The 16,429-nt window shown below is 43.3% G+C and overlaps 1 protein-coding gene across 1 annotated transcript; it reads left to right on the top strand.

Annotated features, from left to right (window-relative positions):
* Window positions 1-9,000: 9,000 nt before the first annotated feature.
* Window positions 9,001-16,391, top strand: LOC122027209 (uroporphyrinogen decarboxylase). The gene is made up of 6 exons (XM_042586127.1): window positions 9,001-9,244; window positions 9,692-9,813; window positions 10,519-10,629; window positions 11,008-11,196; window positions 15,322-15,447; window positions 15,710-16,391. Exons 1-6 carry the CDS (start codon window positions 9,130-9,132, stop codon window positions 16,223-16,225), a joined length of 1,179 nt encoding a protein of 392 aa, XP_042442061.1. The 5' UTR covers window positions 9,001-9,129; the 3' UTR covers window positions 16,226-16,391.
* The last annotated feature ends 38 nt before the right edge of the window (window positions 16,392-16,429 follow it).

The following is a 16,429-nucleotide window of genomic DNA, read 5'->3' as shown; positions in this document are numbered from 1 at the left end:
TTGGTTCAAGCGGTTGCCAAGCAACTCGATCCATAGCTTCAAAGACTTCCAAGCAGCCTTCCTGCATCATTTCACTAGCAGTTGCTGCTATCAAAAGACAAGTGTGAATCTATTTTCATTGAAGCAGGGGTCCGAGAGGCATTAAGGGCATATATTCAGCGCTTCAATCAGGTGGCGATGGATATCCCGGCAGTCTCCTCGGACGTGTTGGTGAACGTCATCACCCAAGGGCTCACCGAAGCCGAGTTCTTCCGGTCGCTCATTCGGAGACCGCCGAGGGACTTTGGCCACCTACAAAAGAAGGCCAATGAGTACATCAACGTGGAAGAAGCTAAGCGGCAAGAAAGAAGGAGACACCCACCGAGCCCGCAGGAGTGTCTGAACGGCGTCAGCCGAACAACCATTAACCCCCAAGGGACCTTGCTCAGGAGGAGCCCTGCCACACAAGCCCAGGACACATGTTGTGTAGCATGTGGTGGCCGCTCATCCAAAGGCTGCAACAGGCAAGATGTGGACACCGATGTTCTGCTTCTTCCACTAGTCAACGACGCACAATACTCGGGATTGCTATGACCTGGCAGCTAGCAGGTCGACCCTGCAGGAATATCGTCGTCAATCCCCATCACCCGATCGGTGACAAAGACACTGATCAACCTTCCAAAGGGAAGAAGAAAGGACAACAACCGAACCACGCCACCATCAGCCTCAGCGTGGGAGCAATTCAAGTCCTGCCCGAGTCTCTGCCGAGCGGAACAAATCGTCGGCACGAGAGGAAGAGAACCAGAGTAACACCGCTCGAGGAGAGATAGGAATGATTGTCGACGGCCCGACCGCGCGGAGATTCTAACCGAGCAAGGAAGTCGTACGCTCGATGACTCGAGGTCCACGCTGTTGGCTACAGCAAGGAAAGAGATGAAAGACCCGAAATCAGCTTCGACCCAAGAGATTTAGAGGGAGTGGAAACTCCTCACGACGACGCACTGATCATCCAAATGGTAATCGTCAATTATGCAATCCATCAAACTTTTATTGATATAGGGAGCTCGGTGAATATCATATTCAAGAAGGCGTTCGATCAATTACAGATTGACTGGGGTGAGCTGCTGCCAATGACAACCTCATTCTACGGCTTCACGGGCAATGAAGTGTTACCGATCGAACAGACCAAGTTGTCCATCTCTCTTGGAGAAGAGCCCCTGAAGAGGACAAAGACTACAAACTTCATCGTGATAGACGTGTCTTCGGCCTACAACGTCATTTTGGGCCGACCGAGGCTCAATGAGTTTCGAGCGGTGGTGTCCACTTATTGCCAGAAGACCAAATTCCCAGTGGAAGATAAGGTAGGGGAAGTCAGAGGAGGCTAGTTGGCCGCTCGACGATGCTACGTCGAGATGGTCTAGTCTGAAGTAAGAGTCGCTCGGAAAAACCTACGCTTGGAGGTGAACACTATCATTGAGAAACCCCCTGCGATGGTTTATAAAGAAAGGAAGAGGTCCAGATTCACTCGAGCCGGTCGGATGCGACCACCTTCATTGCCGCCGATCTAGAGAGCAAGAGAAAGGCAGAGTTGTCCGCCTGCCTTAGGCGGAATCATGACGTGTTCGCTTGGCGACCCACGAGCTCCACGGAATCTCGCCAAGCGTCGCCCATCATGAGCTTCATATTCGACCAAACGCCTGACCTGTGAAGCAGCAGAAAAGAGACTTCAGCACGGAGTAGAACATGATCATCCGAGCAAAAATAGAGAAATTACTAGAGGTCGGTCACATCTGGAAAGTCCAACTCCCGAGATGACTCACTAATGTCGTGCTGGTCTCCAAGTCAAACAATAAATGGCAGGTGTGCATCGACTTCCGTGACTTAAATAAGGCGTTCTTGAAGGATTTCTATTCGCTGCCCCGGATAGACCAGATGGTGGACTCTATGGTGGGTTACTTTGCGAGCTGATCTGCATGCTAGACGCGTATCAAGGCTACCACCAAGTGTCGCTTGCCAAAGAAAATCAGGAAAAGGTTAGCTTTATCATGACCGACGGAACGCTATGCTACAACGTCATGCCGTTCGGACTAAAGAACATCGGCGCCACCTACCAAAGGCTTATGAATAAGGTGTTTCGGAAGTAGATCGGCCACAACTTGGAGGTATATGTCGATGGCATATTAATAAAGTTAGTCTGAGCTGCTGATTTGTGTATAGATATCGAAGAAACATGCCAAACCTTGAGGATATACGGGTTGAAGCTGAACCCAAGCAAGTGCCTGTTCGGCGCAAAAAGTTGGCGCTTCCTCGGATGTACCATCACCGAGAGAGGGATCGAGGTGAATCTGAGCAAGGTAAAAGTACTGCAAGACATGCCCCCCATGTAACTTGAAAAAGACCCAACAGCTGACCAAACGGATCACAGTGTTGTCCAGATTCATATCCAAGTCATCCGATCAGAGTCTACCGCTCTTCAAGGTGTTGCACTGAGCGACAAGATTCCAGTGGGACACGGAGTGTGATCGGGCGTTGGAAGAGCTCAAGGAGTATCTTAACTCCTTGCATGTGTTAGCTAAGCCGAGCACTGGGGAGCTGCTTTGGATTTATTTGTCGTCCACCGAGTATGCGGTCGGCTCGGCATTAGTCAAGCAGAACGGCCATGAACAACAACCCAAGTACTTTTTAAGTCATATATTGAAAGACGTTGAATCCTGCTACACCGGTCTGGAAAATTTAGCCTACGATTTGGTGCTTACCGCTCAGAGACATCGTCCGTACTTCCTCGCTCATCTGATCATCGTCATGACCAATAGTACCCTGGGAAGAGTCCTCCTCAACCCAGAGGCGTCCGAATGGCTAATCAAATGGACAACTAAATTAAGCGAGTTTGATATTCAATATCAACCCCGAATGACGATCAAAGCTCAGACCTTGGCTGATTTTGTTATAGAGGTCCAGAACGCCGAGACAGCAGCAACTTGGAGAATATATGTCGATGGTTCATCCACTTGACACGGCAGTGGGATCCGCATTCTCCTCATTTCACCACGGGAAGACCGGATGTAACTTTCCGTTTGGCTAGATTATCGGGCCACCAACAACGATGCCGAGTATGAAGCCTTGATAGCCGGCTTACAGGCAGTGCAACATGTTTGAGCCACAAAAGTCTTCATTCACTTGGACTCTCAGTTGGTCACCCAACAACAATAAGGGGCATTCAAAATTAGCAGCTCCCAATCCAAGTTATATACAGAAGCTTTTGAAAAACTGAAGGCAAATTTCCAAGAGGTCACTGTACAAAAGATCCCCTGTTCAAAAAATCAAGCAGCAAATGAACTGCCTAAGTTAGCTAGTTCATTATCTCCAGTTGTGATTAGCCGGTCGATCGAGTAGGTCTCATTAGTGGCGCACATCGACCGGATGGAGGGAGTGGTCTTCTCGAGCGACAGGAGAACACCGCTGATTGAATTCCTCTGATCAGGTAGAACTCCAGCCGACCAGGAGGCAGCGCGACTATTAAAGAAGAGGGTCGGATGGTTTACCTTGGTCGGAGATCAACTGTATAAAAGAGTCTTCTCTAGACCCCTGCTCAAGTGCGTTGGACCACAGGACCAGAGTACAAGTGTAGGAAGTGCACCAAGGCTCTTGTAGAAACGATCCGGGTGGTCGTTCGTTGGTTCAAAAGATTCTCCTGGACGGATATTTTTGGCCAACCCTCTAAGAGGATGTCGCTCGGACAGTAGCCACGTGCCTGTCCTACCACAGGTATCACAACATCATGCACTGACCGACCGAGGAGATGAAGTCATCCGCAGTGTCTTGCCCGTTCGACCAATGGGACATGGACATCATAGGACCATTTCCCATGACGACTAGTCAACGGAGGTTCCTACTCATCGCAGTGGAATACTTCTCAAAGTGGGTGGAGGTCAAGTCACTGGCAAGGATAAGTGAGCAAATGGTCATCAAATTCATCTGACAGAACATCTTATGTCGGTTCAACATCCCCCACAGGCTCGTCTCGGATAATGGGAGACAGTTCATAGGTCGAAGACTCAGGGAGTGGTGCGAAGGCTATGTCATCCAGCAGGCCTTCACCTCAATTGCCTTCTCCCAGAGCAACGGCTAGGCGGAAGTCACAAACCGGGAGATCCTTAGAGGCTTACGAGTTCGGCTTGACCACTCTCTTGAGTGTCTTGTGGGCACTTCGCACGACTCCAAAAGAGGCAACCGACGTAACACCATTCCAGCTGGTGTATTAAGGAGAAGCGGTGGTCCCCTTGGAGATTATAGTAGAATCCGACCGGGTGGGACTCTACGACGAGGGAAACACTGAGCGGAGGTTGATGGAGCTCGACTTGGTTGATGAAGAACTGGATAAAGTTATCGTTCGGCTAATGGCATATCAACAGCGGATGACGCAAAACTACAATCGGAGGATGATCCTAATATCCTTCCAGGTCGATGATCTGGTCTGGAAGAGAATTAAGCCGATCAGGGGCGTCACCAAGCTCGAGGCACCATGGGGGGACCTTACAAGCTCGTACAGAAACTCTGGTCAGGGCCTATTACTTGGAAGATGAAGACGGAAGACAGCTCGAGCGGCCATGGAGCGCGAATCATCTCCAACCCCTACAAGGTCAGGTGAGAGGTGCATGAGCAAATATAAATGTACTTGTGTATATGCCTTCTGGATGCAGGACAGACATGAATAAACAAAAAATGTTTTCAAGACTCTTGAGCCGATAGACCAAGATAATAGTCGAGCGGCGACTATAAACCCCAGTCTTCACCAACGGTCGAACGACGACCTTAAACCCTTTTCGCCATCAACGGTCGAGCGCCAACCTTAAACCCCAATTTTCACCAACGGTCTAGCAGCGACATTAAACCCCTATCGTCATCAACGGTCGAGCGGTAACCTTAAACCCCTATCGTCATCAATGGTTGAGCAGTGACCTTAAACCCTTGTCATCATCAACGGTTGAGCGGCGACCTTAAACCCCTGTCGTCATCAGCAGTCGAGCGGCGACCTTAAACTCTTATCATCATCAGCGGTCGAGCGACGACCTTAAACCCCTATCGTCATCAACAGTCGAGCGACGACCTTAAACCCTTATCGTCATCAGCGGTCGAGTGGCGGCCTTAAACCCACATCTACGCCATTAAACGGTCAAGTAGCGACCTTAAACTCGAAACTTCAATCGACGTCAAAGGATAACCCAAAAACGCCGCGCAAAAGCAACGGTGTTTTACTACAAGGTGGACATTCAGCAAGGACGAATTGATCTAGTGGTTATGAAAGTGGATAGTCATTTGTCGATTGAGAGGCCACGAAGCCACATTTGCAGCGCGCTATAGTTAGTGGTTCGCAAAGCGGAAAATATGAAAAGGAAGAGTCGAACGACGCAAAACGAAGGAGTGACTATAAAAAGGTTCGCTGAACGGACAACCATTCATTAGCATTGGCACAATTTTTACAAGTCCAAAAAAGAGGTAGTACAAAAAAGAAGGCGCGCAGGAGCATGCTCATTCAAGATAATCCAGAACGTCGTCAGGCAGTGACTCGGTCATGTTATCCTGGCTGATGACCTTACTTGTCAGAGTGGTTGGAATATAGGTGTCGTCCTTCAGTTGATCGAGTATCTCGTCGATTGCAAGCTTGAAGAGACGGAGTGCCCGATCGATGACCTTGTCGTTGAGAGCATCCGAGCGGAGGTAAGCCTTTTTTTGTGCCTCGAATCGCGTGGATTCAGCATCTTGGTAAACTTACAATGCCGCTCGGGAGGCTTCTATGTTTGCCTTCAACTGCACCAGCTCCTCATCCTTGGCGTCCAGCTGGGCCTTCGTTGTAGATTAATCGGCCAACTTGCCCTCTCGTTCGGCGTCCATAGACGCCTCCGTGTCCTTTAGCTTCTGAGACAACGCCCAAAACTCTTTATTTTTTATTTCCAAGTTCTCGATGGCCCGGAGCTTCCTGTTGTTGGTCAAGTTGAGCTTGGAATCAAAGGAGCTGGCCTGCTTATCAAGCCGAGCCAATTGTGCAGCCTGCTCATCGCTTTTGCCTTTCTCGGCCTCCAGCTGCTCGGAGCTACCCTAGCGTTGGCCCATATCTGGGCGAGTGGCCCTTGGATAATTATCTGGTGCTCAGGGGCTCGAGATTCGGCGTTGTCCGAGGTATGCCACTCGTCCGTAGGCAGATGAATGACTGTCGTTATGTGGCATCGACCGCGGAGTGGACGGGGCTGAAGTTGCTCTGCCAACCGACTAAGGCGATGACACCGGTCAACGCGGGACACTTATCCCACCGGCAAAGGGGGTGGCATGAAGGTGACCAGCGGTGCAGCTATTAATCCCTCAAGCAGACCGGACAATGACAGTGTCCGGTCAGAAGATATAGAGCCTAGGAGCACAACGGCTCCCTGATCGGGAGCAAGTGCAGAGGTTTCACCCAGCTCGGAAGGGGGGCGAGACATGATCGGTGTTGGAGTCTGCAAGGTGGAAGTCGCATATCAGGAGGAACCCCCTTCCGCTCAGCACCTCTTGCGGTGTCGCAGGGGCTCGTCGGAAGTCGCCGACTCCGAAGCAACTGCTATCGAGACCATGGATGACCGTTCAGGAGGAAGGTCCACTGTTGCAGCTGTCGCATCGCTCGCGGATGTCCAACTTCCTCTAGCACCACTCCCCATCACTTGAGTTCCCTCCTCCTCGTTGAGCGGATCTTCATTGGAATCGACCGGCTATAGACCGTGGCTCTCCAGCTAGGTCACGACCGCGACGTTGATGTCTGCGTCCGTAAGCTTACACTTGCTGGCCAGACGTGCTCACAACATGATTCGAGCTGCACAAAAGGAAGAAAAATCAGTTAGATTCAAAAGTTGGGAAAAAGAAAGAGCATACCTAGGCTGGACGGAAGCCTTGTGAAGATCGGGCTCAGGCCGAACACATAGAGGATGCCCTTCAGCAACAATTTATGGATATAGTATTTTTGACCGGCCAAGCTGGAAGCTGCATGGAGGTAGTCCGATCGGCTCTTGTATTTCTTGAACTCGGGAGGGTTCGACACCTCTAATTTTTAGTTGGTCGGAAAGTCCGACCGCTCGGGAAAGCGAACAAAGAAGTAGTAGCCCTTCTAATATTTATTGGAGGACGACATTTTATTAAAGAAGACTAGACCCACTCGGGCTTGGAAGAGAAAAGTCCCCGGCTCGGACAATTTAGGATAATAGAAATAGTGGAAGAGCCGAGGAGTAAGAGGAATGTCGTGCAGGCGGAATAGAATGACAACCCCGCACAACAGCTGAAAGGAGTTCGGCACTAGTTGATGGAGAGAAATACGAAAATATTTACGAATGACAGAGAAAAAAGGATGGATCAGGAACGGCAAACCGACGGTAAATTGGTCCCTAAAGAAGCATACAAAACCCGGAGACGACTCGTTCGAGCGGTCAAAAGCCGAAGGAAGGCCGATTTGATAATCAGAGATAATTTCAAAAGCGGTTCTCAAACTCTCAGCATCACCCATCGAACTTGGACTCAATGGTCGTGTACAAAAGCCTTTTCGCTTCGAAGGCTTGGGCCGAGCAATAACCTCACGAAAGAGGGCCGAGCGGCATGAGCTTGTCACCGATCGAAAACCGGAGCATGAAGGTCGCTTGGGCCTTAGAGTCGTCAGCGACACATCTTGTCCAGTAAGTCTGACTTATAGCCTCCTTCGACTAGACTTGAAGGGGAGACTTGTGATGCGGTAGTAAGGAGCCCACCTGGCACGGGTCAACGGTCGCGGTGGAGGTCAAAGTCAAGATGGTCAACGTGGCTCAACCACGTCGCCCGAGCGAGAGGGGGATACATAGGCCGATCGGAGGAACCGCTATCCGGTCAACCGTCTGGAGGAAACAACGTCTGGTCAGCTCGATCGACAGGAGAGCGGGTCATCCGTCCGACTTAGGGTATGCCATTGACAGTGAATAATGAACTAGTATAATAAAAGAAGAAAAAACGAATACTTAATAAGGGGAAAAGAAAACAAATGAGAACATTCCATCTATTATTAAATGCTGAGAAGCCAAAACAAAGATGTCTTTTGTCTGTAATTAATATCATTTAACAGGGAAATATGAAGGGTCACTAAAACAGATATAAAAGAACATGATAAGTATGAAGAAAGACGAGATTAATCTCTATCCCTAGAAATTTCACTTTCTCTTCTTCTTCTATTTCTAATTTGAGCATCGGAAGGTCAACACCAAGGACTCCTTCCTGATTTGATTTTATCTTACAGAAAAAAAAAGAACGAGGTCTTCATCCAATCAACAGAGCTACCACATTTCTAACTTTCCAACTTTATACTTTCATATAAGAACATCAAGTATTCATCTTCTCACGTTTTGGAAGGGTTCAATTTTAAAAATTACGAGTGACATTTTACTCATTGTGCTCCATCAATAAATGAATTAGGCGAAAAACTATTTATCTATTATAAAAAAACATAATACTAATTGTTTAACTTTTATCCTTAATTCACTCATATCAGAAGCCATCTAGCCTGATTTAAATAACTCTTTAATCACAAAATAAAAGTGAGATGTAAGCTATCGTACATAAAATATGTTCATAATGGGATGGAAGCCCTGAGCCTTAATGAGTAACAAATTAATGCTAGTGGACGAGCGAAACAAATTAATTAATTGAATTTTTATACTATTGCAAAATAAACATTATGAAGGTGCCAATCGAGTTATCTAACATATAAAATTAATAATATTTTTTTATTTTTTCAGCTGGAGCACAAACTGATAAGGCTTCTGGTGGTGTTGATACTCGCTCGAGTTAAGGCATTATCCACAGGGCAGGGCCTGATCAATTCTAATTGGCTGGTGAGAGAACGGGAAAGATACAGCTAACGTGAGATTACCTAAACACGCCAGATTGAGATCGAAGTTAGTTTTGAAACCTTTGTCTTCTGGTTCGACGATAGGGTGTTTTGGTAAGTTCGCAATTATATCTTTATTTCATGGTTTTAAGATCATTCATCATCACGTCTTGACGGCAATTGAAAAAATGAGCTGGAGGTGGGAGGACTGCCGAGGATTTTAGGGGAGCGTTTGATTTCGTACATCGCAGTCGCCTCCTTCGTTGCCTAATTGGAAGATGTCGTGTATCGGCTACCCGATTTCGCTATCTTCGACTTCCACTGTCGTTCGGAATTCGGTGTTTGGTTATCAGTCAAAGTCGAAGTTTCTCCCTGTCCGATGCGCTGTTGGAGGTACCGAGCCTTTAACATTTTCAATTCCTTCTGCTGTTTTTGCTTTTGGCGTTCATTCTCGGTCATCGCCTAGCTTTTCGATTAGGGTTTTAGTTTTTTTTTTTTTTTTTTTTTTTTTGTGGAATTGGGACTAATACGTATTTCCTTTTTTAAAAACAATGTTCTTCTTCTTCTTATTATTATTATTATTATTACATATCCGTGGAAAATTTCTTGTATTCACAGACCAATGAGTTGTGGTTCTATCTGATTGCGCAGATAAAAAAAGGTTAGATGCCATTAAACATATGTTTCTCAACCTTCCCATTGATATGTGTATATTACAAATTGATAAGTTTCTTTTTCAGTTTAAAAGAACTGAACACTAAAAAGTAGGCGATGACGTATAATTTTTCTTGTTGATTATCCTGTTCTAGATGTAATCTATGATTCTCTGCAATGTTTCAGAGTATGTAGAAACACCAAAGGTTGCAAGCATTGCGGAGCCCCTCTTACTGAATGCTGTTCGTGGTGAGAAAGTTGAGAGACCTCCAGTTTGGCTGATGCGGCAAGCTGGGAGGTACATGAAGGCAGGTTTAGCGCACTCTTTTGTTTCAGCTGCGGCTTGCTTAGCTCACTTATTAACCTTGATCCATTAAACTTATACTTTTTTTATCTTTTTTTACTGGCATTATTTCATTTACCCCTGCATATTTGTTATTGGACCAATTAATTGGAACAAAAGTAAAGCATAAACTCAACTATTTCTGAATTGGATACCTATGCTCACTAACAAAAGTATATCGGTTCCACTAAGATATTACTTCCATCACCTTTATAGATTGGTGGAAATTGATAAGGCAGTTATTTGGAAAATGATGACACAAAACAACTACTTAGTTTGTGGAATCTGTAGCTAGCTATATTCATGATCTGAACTTTTAGAACTGATTTTTTTGTTACAAGGACCTAAAACTGCAACTTGGTAACTATTGAGGTGATTGTCACAGTTAATATTATATATCGCTGAAAAGCAAGCTGTATGCATAAATTATATTTATTCGCACTAGTGTATGATTATCTGCCAAAAGAATATTATTTATGGATTGTTATTGGAATATGCAAGTAAATTTAACTTGTTTTAGACTTCTTGTACTAATTGGTATTTTGTTTATGAATGCGGAAATCATTCATCAACTAACTATCAATTAAGCAACAATTTCAAGCATACATATCTACGTATTTTAGATTCTTGTACAAACTGATTTCATTTCAGATTTCTTTTTTGCACCCAGAGTTACCAGCAGATATGTGAAAAATATCCCTCATTTCGTGAAAGATCAGAAAATGTTGATCTTGTAGTTGAAATATCTTTGCAGCCATGGAAGGTTTTTAAACCTGATGGGGTAAGATATTCTTAGTTTGTACAATTTGTTTTTCCTTGCCTTTTCCTCATTTTGAAGGCGATGATTGTTTTACTTGATGATTCCTAGACAGATGGGTTATCATGTTATCAATGTTTTATTGGAAACCATGAATGTCATGCTATTGCTTTTAATATTTCTGAAAACATTGCCATCAACATGGCTGAATAGGGAAAGGCCCATATAGATGGCTGCAAATAAATGAAACATCTTGTTCAACATATGTTGTTCTCACTAATACGTAATCACTTAATAAAGAGAGGAATTCTAAATCTTTCAGCTGAATTTTCATTCTTGGATGGTAACATCTTTGCATCTTGAGTTTCTCATCAAGTTTATTTATGATTGTCATTCTTGTAGGTTATCTTGTTCTCTGATATCCTTACCCCTCTTCCTGGGATGAGTATACCATTTGACATTGTGAAAGGAAAAGGGCCACTTATATATAGTCCTATTAGAACTGCTGAAGATGTAGATCAAGTAACTGAGTTTGATCCTGACAAGTTTGTTCCATATGTAGGGGAGGCACTGACTATATTGCGCGAAGAGGTTGGTTCATTTGTTTCTTTCCTTTTTTGGAATTTGAATGGAAACTCCATAAGTTGATTGATTCTAGGATGCATATTTCAGTTAGTTGTCAATCTACAAGCTCCTGATTTTAAATACACTATATGTATGTGCATGCTGTGGGCCTGCATTTATCCTCTGATCCTTAATTACTGGAGTCTTTTTTATCCTTTTTTTATATTCATTTGAATATCCTTGCCTATGAGATTTGGGTGAAAGATAAAAGCATACCTACCTTGATAGAACCATTTGCTTAACATTAATATAATGTATAGATCTTGTGTACTTTCATGAATTTATCCAAAACATATTGAAGTATAGATGTCATAATATTAGATAAAATAATATAATTGTGATGGAAATTTGGAATAATGTTTGAATTTTGTGTTGTTTGGTAATTAGTTGAGTTTCTTGGTAATTCTTTTGTGTTGGTAGCCAATTGTGATTACTGTATCTCAAGAATTATTTAGTTGTTTCTTAATTTTAGTAGTATCCAATCTATACAGCTTTCCTAGTTTCTAATGTAAAATTCAATTTTTGATTAATAAGAATTCTATTTTCCTACCTTCAACATCTTACACTTGAGCTCCTTGATGAAATGGATCAACAACCATCCTATCCATACTCAAATCTTGATCGCTCCATTTTCTGAAGATGATCTACTTGAGAACTAAGCCAATAGTTGATTAGTTGAGGCTAAAGACAGACTAACTAGTTAGCCCATCAACTATGGTGTTGGATTGGTAAACTCACTAGATGGATTGATAGGGTCACAAGCCATGTCTGTTTGGCAAAACATGTCAAGGTCGGGTCAGATTAAGCCAAGGTTGGATTGGCAATGTAGATAGGTCCAATGTGAAATTCATGGCTAGATAAAATTACTGTTCAATCAAGATGAAGTCGACATTTTACAAGTGTGCTAGGGCATCATGCTCTGCACTTGTGGACCATTGGGATGAAAGGTAAGAGCTTAACTTATATTTTTAAGGAAAATATTAAATGGATTGAAGCAGGCACCAATGCAATGCAGCAACACAAAATATTTAAACTATGCATGGAACTACATGGTCTCAAGTCTAGGGCTGAGTATTCGGTTAAAATTGAACCGAACTAACTGAAATCCAACAAACCAAATTTTTTTTGAGCTAACTGAAAGGACCAAAATTTTTTAATGAAAACCAACTAAACCAAACCGATAAAATATTGGTTAATTCGGTCGAAAATTGAATTAACCAACCTTTTATACAATTCTCTTCCGACGTTGGATTTTTAAAGCCGCGGGGACAAAGGCGTTGGATAGAATTTCATGTGCAACGCTATCCAGACCCAAACCCAGCAGCCACACAATCAACATAACTGGGAATCAAGTAGGACGTTTTGCTGATTTTAGAATCGCCGCCGAAACAAATAAGAAACAACTCATCGGATCGAGAGTTGTGGTCTTGTTTGAAGAAGTAATCCAAAGAGGAAGGGAAATAGGAAGTGGAGACTCGGTGGAGCTTTTATCAGAGCGGAAACAGAAGAGATGAGCTTCCCGGTGCCGAAGATGAGGCCAAGGTGCCAACTAGGGCACCAAGTGGGTGGTGGAGGCATCGGGAGAGCGAGCGGGGGAGGGAGGTCATGCATACACGGTGCTAGAGACGAGGCCAAAGAACTAATGGGGCTCCAGAGGTTCGCCTGCTTCCTCTCCGATTGCGGAGGGTCTTCCCGCCCGATCTGCCCTCCTCTGGTGCCTCGTTGCGAACCCTAAATAGGGATGCCATGACATAAGGAAACGAAGAGACGATATAGCAACAATCGGAGAGCGAAGTGCAGAGCAGCGATTGGCGAGCATCGACACTTAAGCAGAAGTGAGAAGTCACGGAGTTTAGGGAAGCCGTCGAGGAGAGAAGCTACCGAATTAGGGAAATCTATTACCCTTTATGGATTTATCCGGTTCAGCGGAAAAAAAATCGATTTATTCGGTTTAACTAAATTTCTACTTTTAAAATTGAAATTGAATCAATATAACCGATATTTAAAAAAAAATGAATTTCGGAATTAACCGAACTGAATTTTTAAATTCGATCGGTTAATTCAGTTTAATTGAACTTTTACTCACCCATACTCAAGTCTTTTTGTTTCTCTATCAATGGATCAAATGATGGTTCTCATTTTGTTATTAGATGTTAAGGATTTCCTATGCTGACTAATATAGGACCAAGGTTAATAGATAGCAAAGGGGACTCAATCCAGGGGCAGAGCTTGCATGGGCCCAATGTGGGCAGCTGTCAAAACTGAGTCAGAAAAAATAATATAGCTGCCCAGTGCCCAGAAAAATAATATAGTTGCCCAAATAATATGTTTGCCTTTTAATTATTGCATCAAATACATGAAAATGATAGAAAATCATACCCTAGCCACCATAGAGTTGTCCAACAATATGTTGGCAGACTTGATATCATGATCCACCATACGTGGAATAGCCTACGCACCCAGGAACAATATAAGATTTATATGCAAAAAGGGAGAATAATAATTTTCTCATATTTCAATTCAAATTTTCCCATTTTTTTAGTTTGATCTTACACCATCGTGAAGATACTCCAAGCCTGTCCCTAGGCACGGTGTGGCAGAAAGACGATTGGTGGATTCACAGAGCATCACAGTTCGGAGCATGCAATAAAAAGGGCAATCCGGTGCACGAAGCTCCCGCCATGCGGGGTCCCGGGGAAGGATCCATTGTACGCAGCCTTATCCTGCTTTTTGCAAGAGGCCGTTTCCAGGATTTGAACTCGTGACATTTTTGGTCAAATGACAATAACTTTACCGTTGCGCCAAGGCTCCCCTTAGTTTGGAGCATGCAATATGGCTATTAATTGGCGGAGCGGCTTAGCAAGGCGGCACACAGTGCCTTGTAAAACCAATTGACTAGCCAAATTGGCGTAGCGGCTGTGCAAAGTGGCACATAGTGTCTTGTAAAATCATTTAACTAGCATATGCAGCTCAACAGTGGAGGGAGGGTTGTGGAAGTTGACTACTAGGCGCACTATCGCAAGCACTTCCAAATTTGCCTAATGGGTAAACCGAGAGAGTGCAGCCCACCTCTCGGAATAGTTGGATCTGTAAGGGTCTGTATACCTGGATTAACTATATTTACTCTCAAATCCGAGCTCAATAGCTCATACTTTTCATCTGCGCTCGTTGAAGATTATTATTAATTAGCATCGAAATCAACTATAAAAAAATTGAATCATTATATTCTTGAATTGATTATATATAAGATGTTATATATATATAACTTTATTAATTATATTATAGTGTTACCTACCGTCAGCAAAAGATTCTAGCTCTGCCCCTAACTCAATCAGTCATTTCCTATGAAGAGTATAAGGTCAAATGTGAAGATTCGTGGAATGTCAATAAGTTGGGATAAAAATATCAAAAGATTATCCACCACCAGGCATATATGTTAAAGATGTTTGATAGATTCCATATGAAGAAATCAAAATTGTTGGCACTGCTCTTTCCCGTCATTTTAACTTATATATAGATTAAAGGTGCTTGATAGATTTCAAATGGAGAAGGCTCAAAATTATTGCCATTCCTCTTTCTGGTCATTTTAACTTAAGTTTCACATAAAATCTTAGGGAATTGATGTGCTTGCTTCATGTTGTAGCAAGAAATTTGTCTCAACAAACACATTTGCCTGTGTTTGGTTGTCTCCTTAATCATCGTTGTCTTTGGGAACAATTAAATCCAAAGATATTGAGTTGGAGAGAAGAATGATTACAATCCACACATCATTCACTGACTTTGAAAAGAAAGAAGAATGTCATTCAGGAAGTGTCAAAGGGAAAATGTGTAATTTTCCAAGTGAAGACTTTCACAGGGATCTCAACTGAGAAGTTCAGGGGAATTTCAAATGAGAACTCAACATGGTTAAGGCAATATTTCAAGTATTAACTAAAAAATTTAGATGAAAGGCTTAAAAATTTAAGGGGAAAAGTAATAAGATCAACCTTATTCATATTGGCTTTGGTGGGGTGTTAACTAGTTTAAAATTTTCCAGGTTTACTATGTTTCATAATTGTATTTTGGATTACTGAACTTGCTACTCTTTAACAGATTAAAGGTGATGCAGCTGTTCTGGGTTTTGTTGGGGCTCCATTCACCCTAGCATCATATGTAGTTGAAGGTGGATCTTCTAAGCACTTTTCGAAGATAAAGAGACTGGCTTTCTCTCAGCCAAAGGTAATTACAAAAATACCACTGTTATTGACAAAAACAAACCATAAAATGCAGAAACATCTTTAGATAGTAGGAAAGCATTTTACAATGCTTTGAGCTTTGACAAAAATTTAACAAAAGGAAATCCTTCAGAATTTTTTTTTAGCTGATGCCTGATTTGGCAAATGTCTTTAGCTTGTAAAAAAAGCGTGAAACTTTTACCAAGTTTAGTCCCTTTGCGCATGTCTCAGTTATGCAACTCTGATACACGATGTTTCTTCTGTAGGTTTTACATTCGCTATTGCAGAAATTTACAAACTCTATGGCCAACTACATCAGATATCAAGCTGACCATGGGGCACAAGCTGTACAAATTTTTGATTCCTGGGCAACTGAGCTTAGTCCTGTGGACTTTGAAGAATTTAGCTTGCCTTACTTAAAACAAATTGTAGATTCAGTCAAGAAGACCCATCCGTATCTACCTCTTATCCTCTATGCAAGTGGGTCAGGAGGCTTGCTTGAGAGACTACCATTGACCGGCGTTGATGTTGTGAGCTTGGACTGGACAGTTGATATGGCAGAAGGTAGGAGAAGGTTGGGATCAGACATTGCAGTTCAGGGAAACGTCGACCCTGGTGTTCTTTTTGGATCAAAGGAATTCATAACTCAGCGTATTATGGACACGGTAAGAAAGGCAGGTACCAATAGACATATACTGAACCTTGGACATGGTATCGTAGTAGGAACCCCAGAGGAAAACGTTGCCCATTTCTTTGAAGTTGCAAAAGGGATTAGATACTGAACATTGTTATATGCTATTTGCAATTGTCAGCTGAGGTTTATTATTGTTCTTTGCATTGATAATTGATTTGCAATCATATTTGACATGAACAATTTTTCGGGTTGTGCTGTGAGTTTACTTGAGAAGCAAAATTGCATATGCTGACACTTATCCCGGTGTTTGTTGAGATTAGCAGTCTACTAAAAACATTTCCAATTGTATATC

Source organism: Zingiber officinale, chromosome 10A (genome assembly GCF_018446385.1).
Source record: "Zingiber officinale cultivar Zhangliang chromosome 10A, Zo_v1.1, whole genome shotgun sequence".
Lineage (NCBI taxonomy): Eukaryota > Viridiplantae > Streptophyta > Magnoliopsida > Zingiberales > Zingiberaceae > Zingiber > Zingiber officinale.
This window is presented reverse-complemented; position numbering and strand designations above follow the sequence as displayed.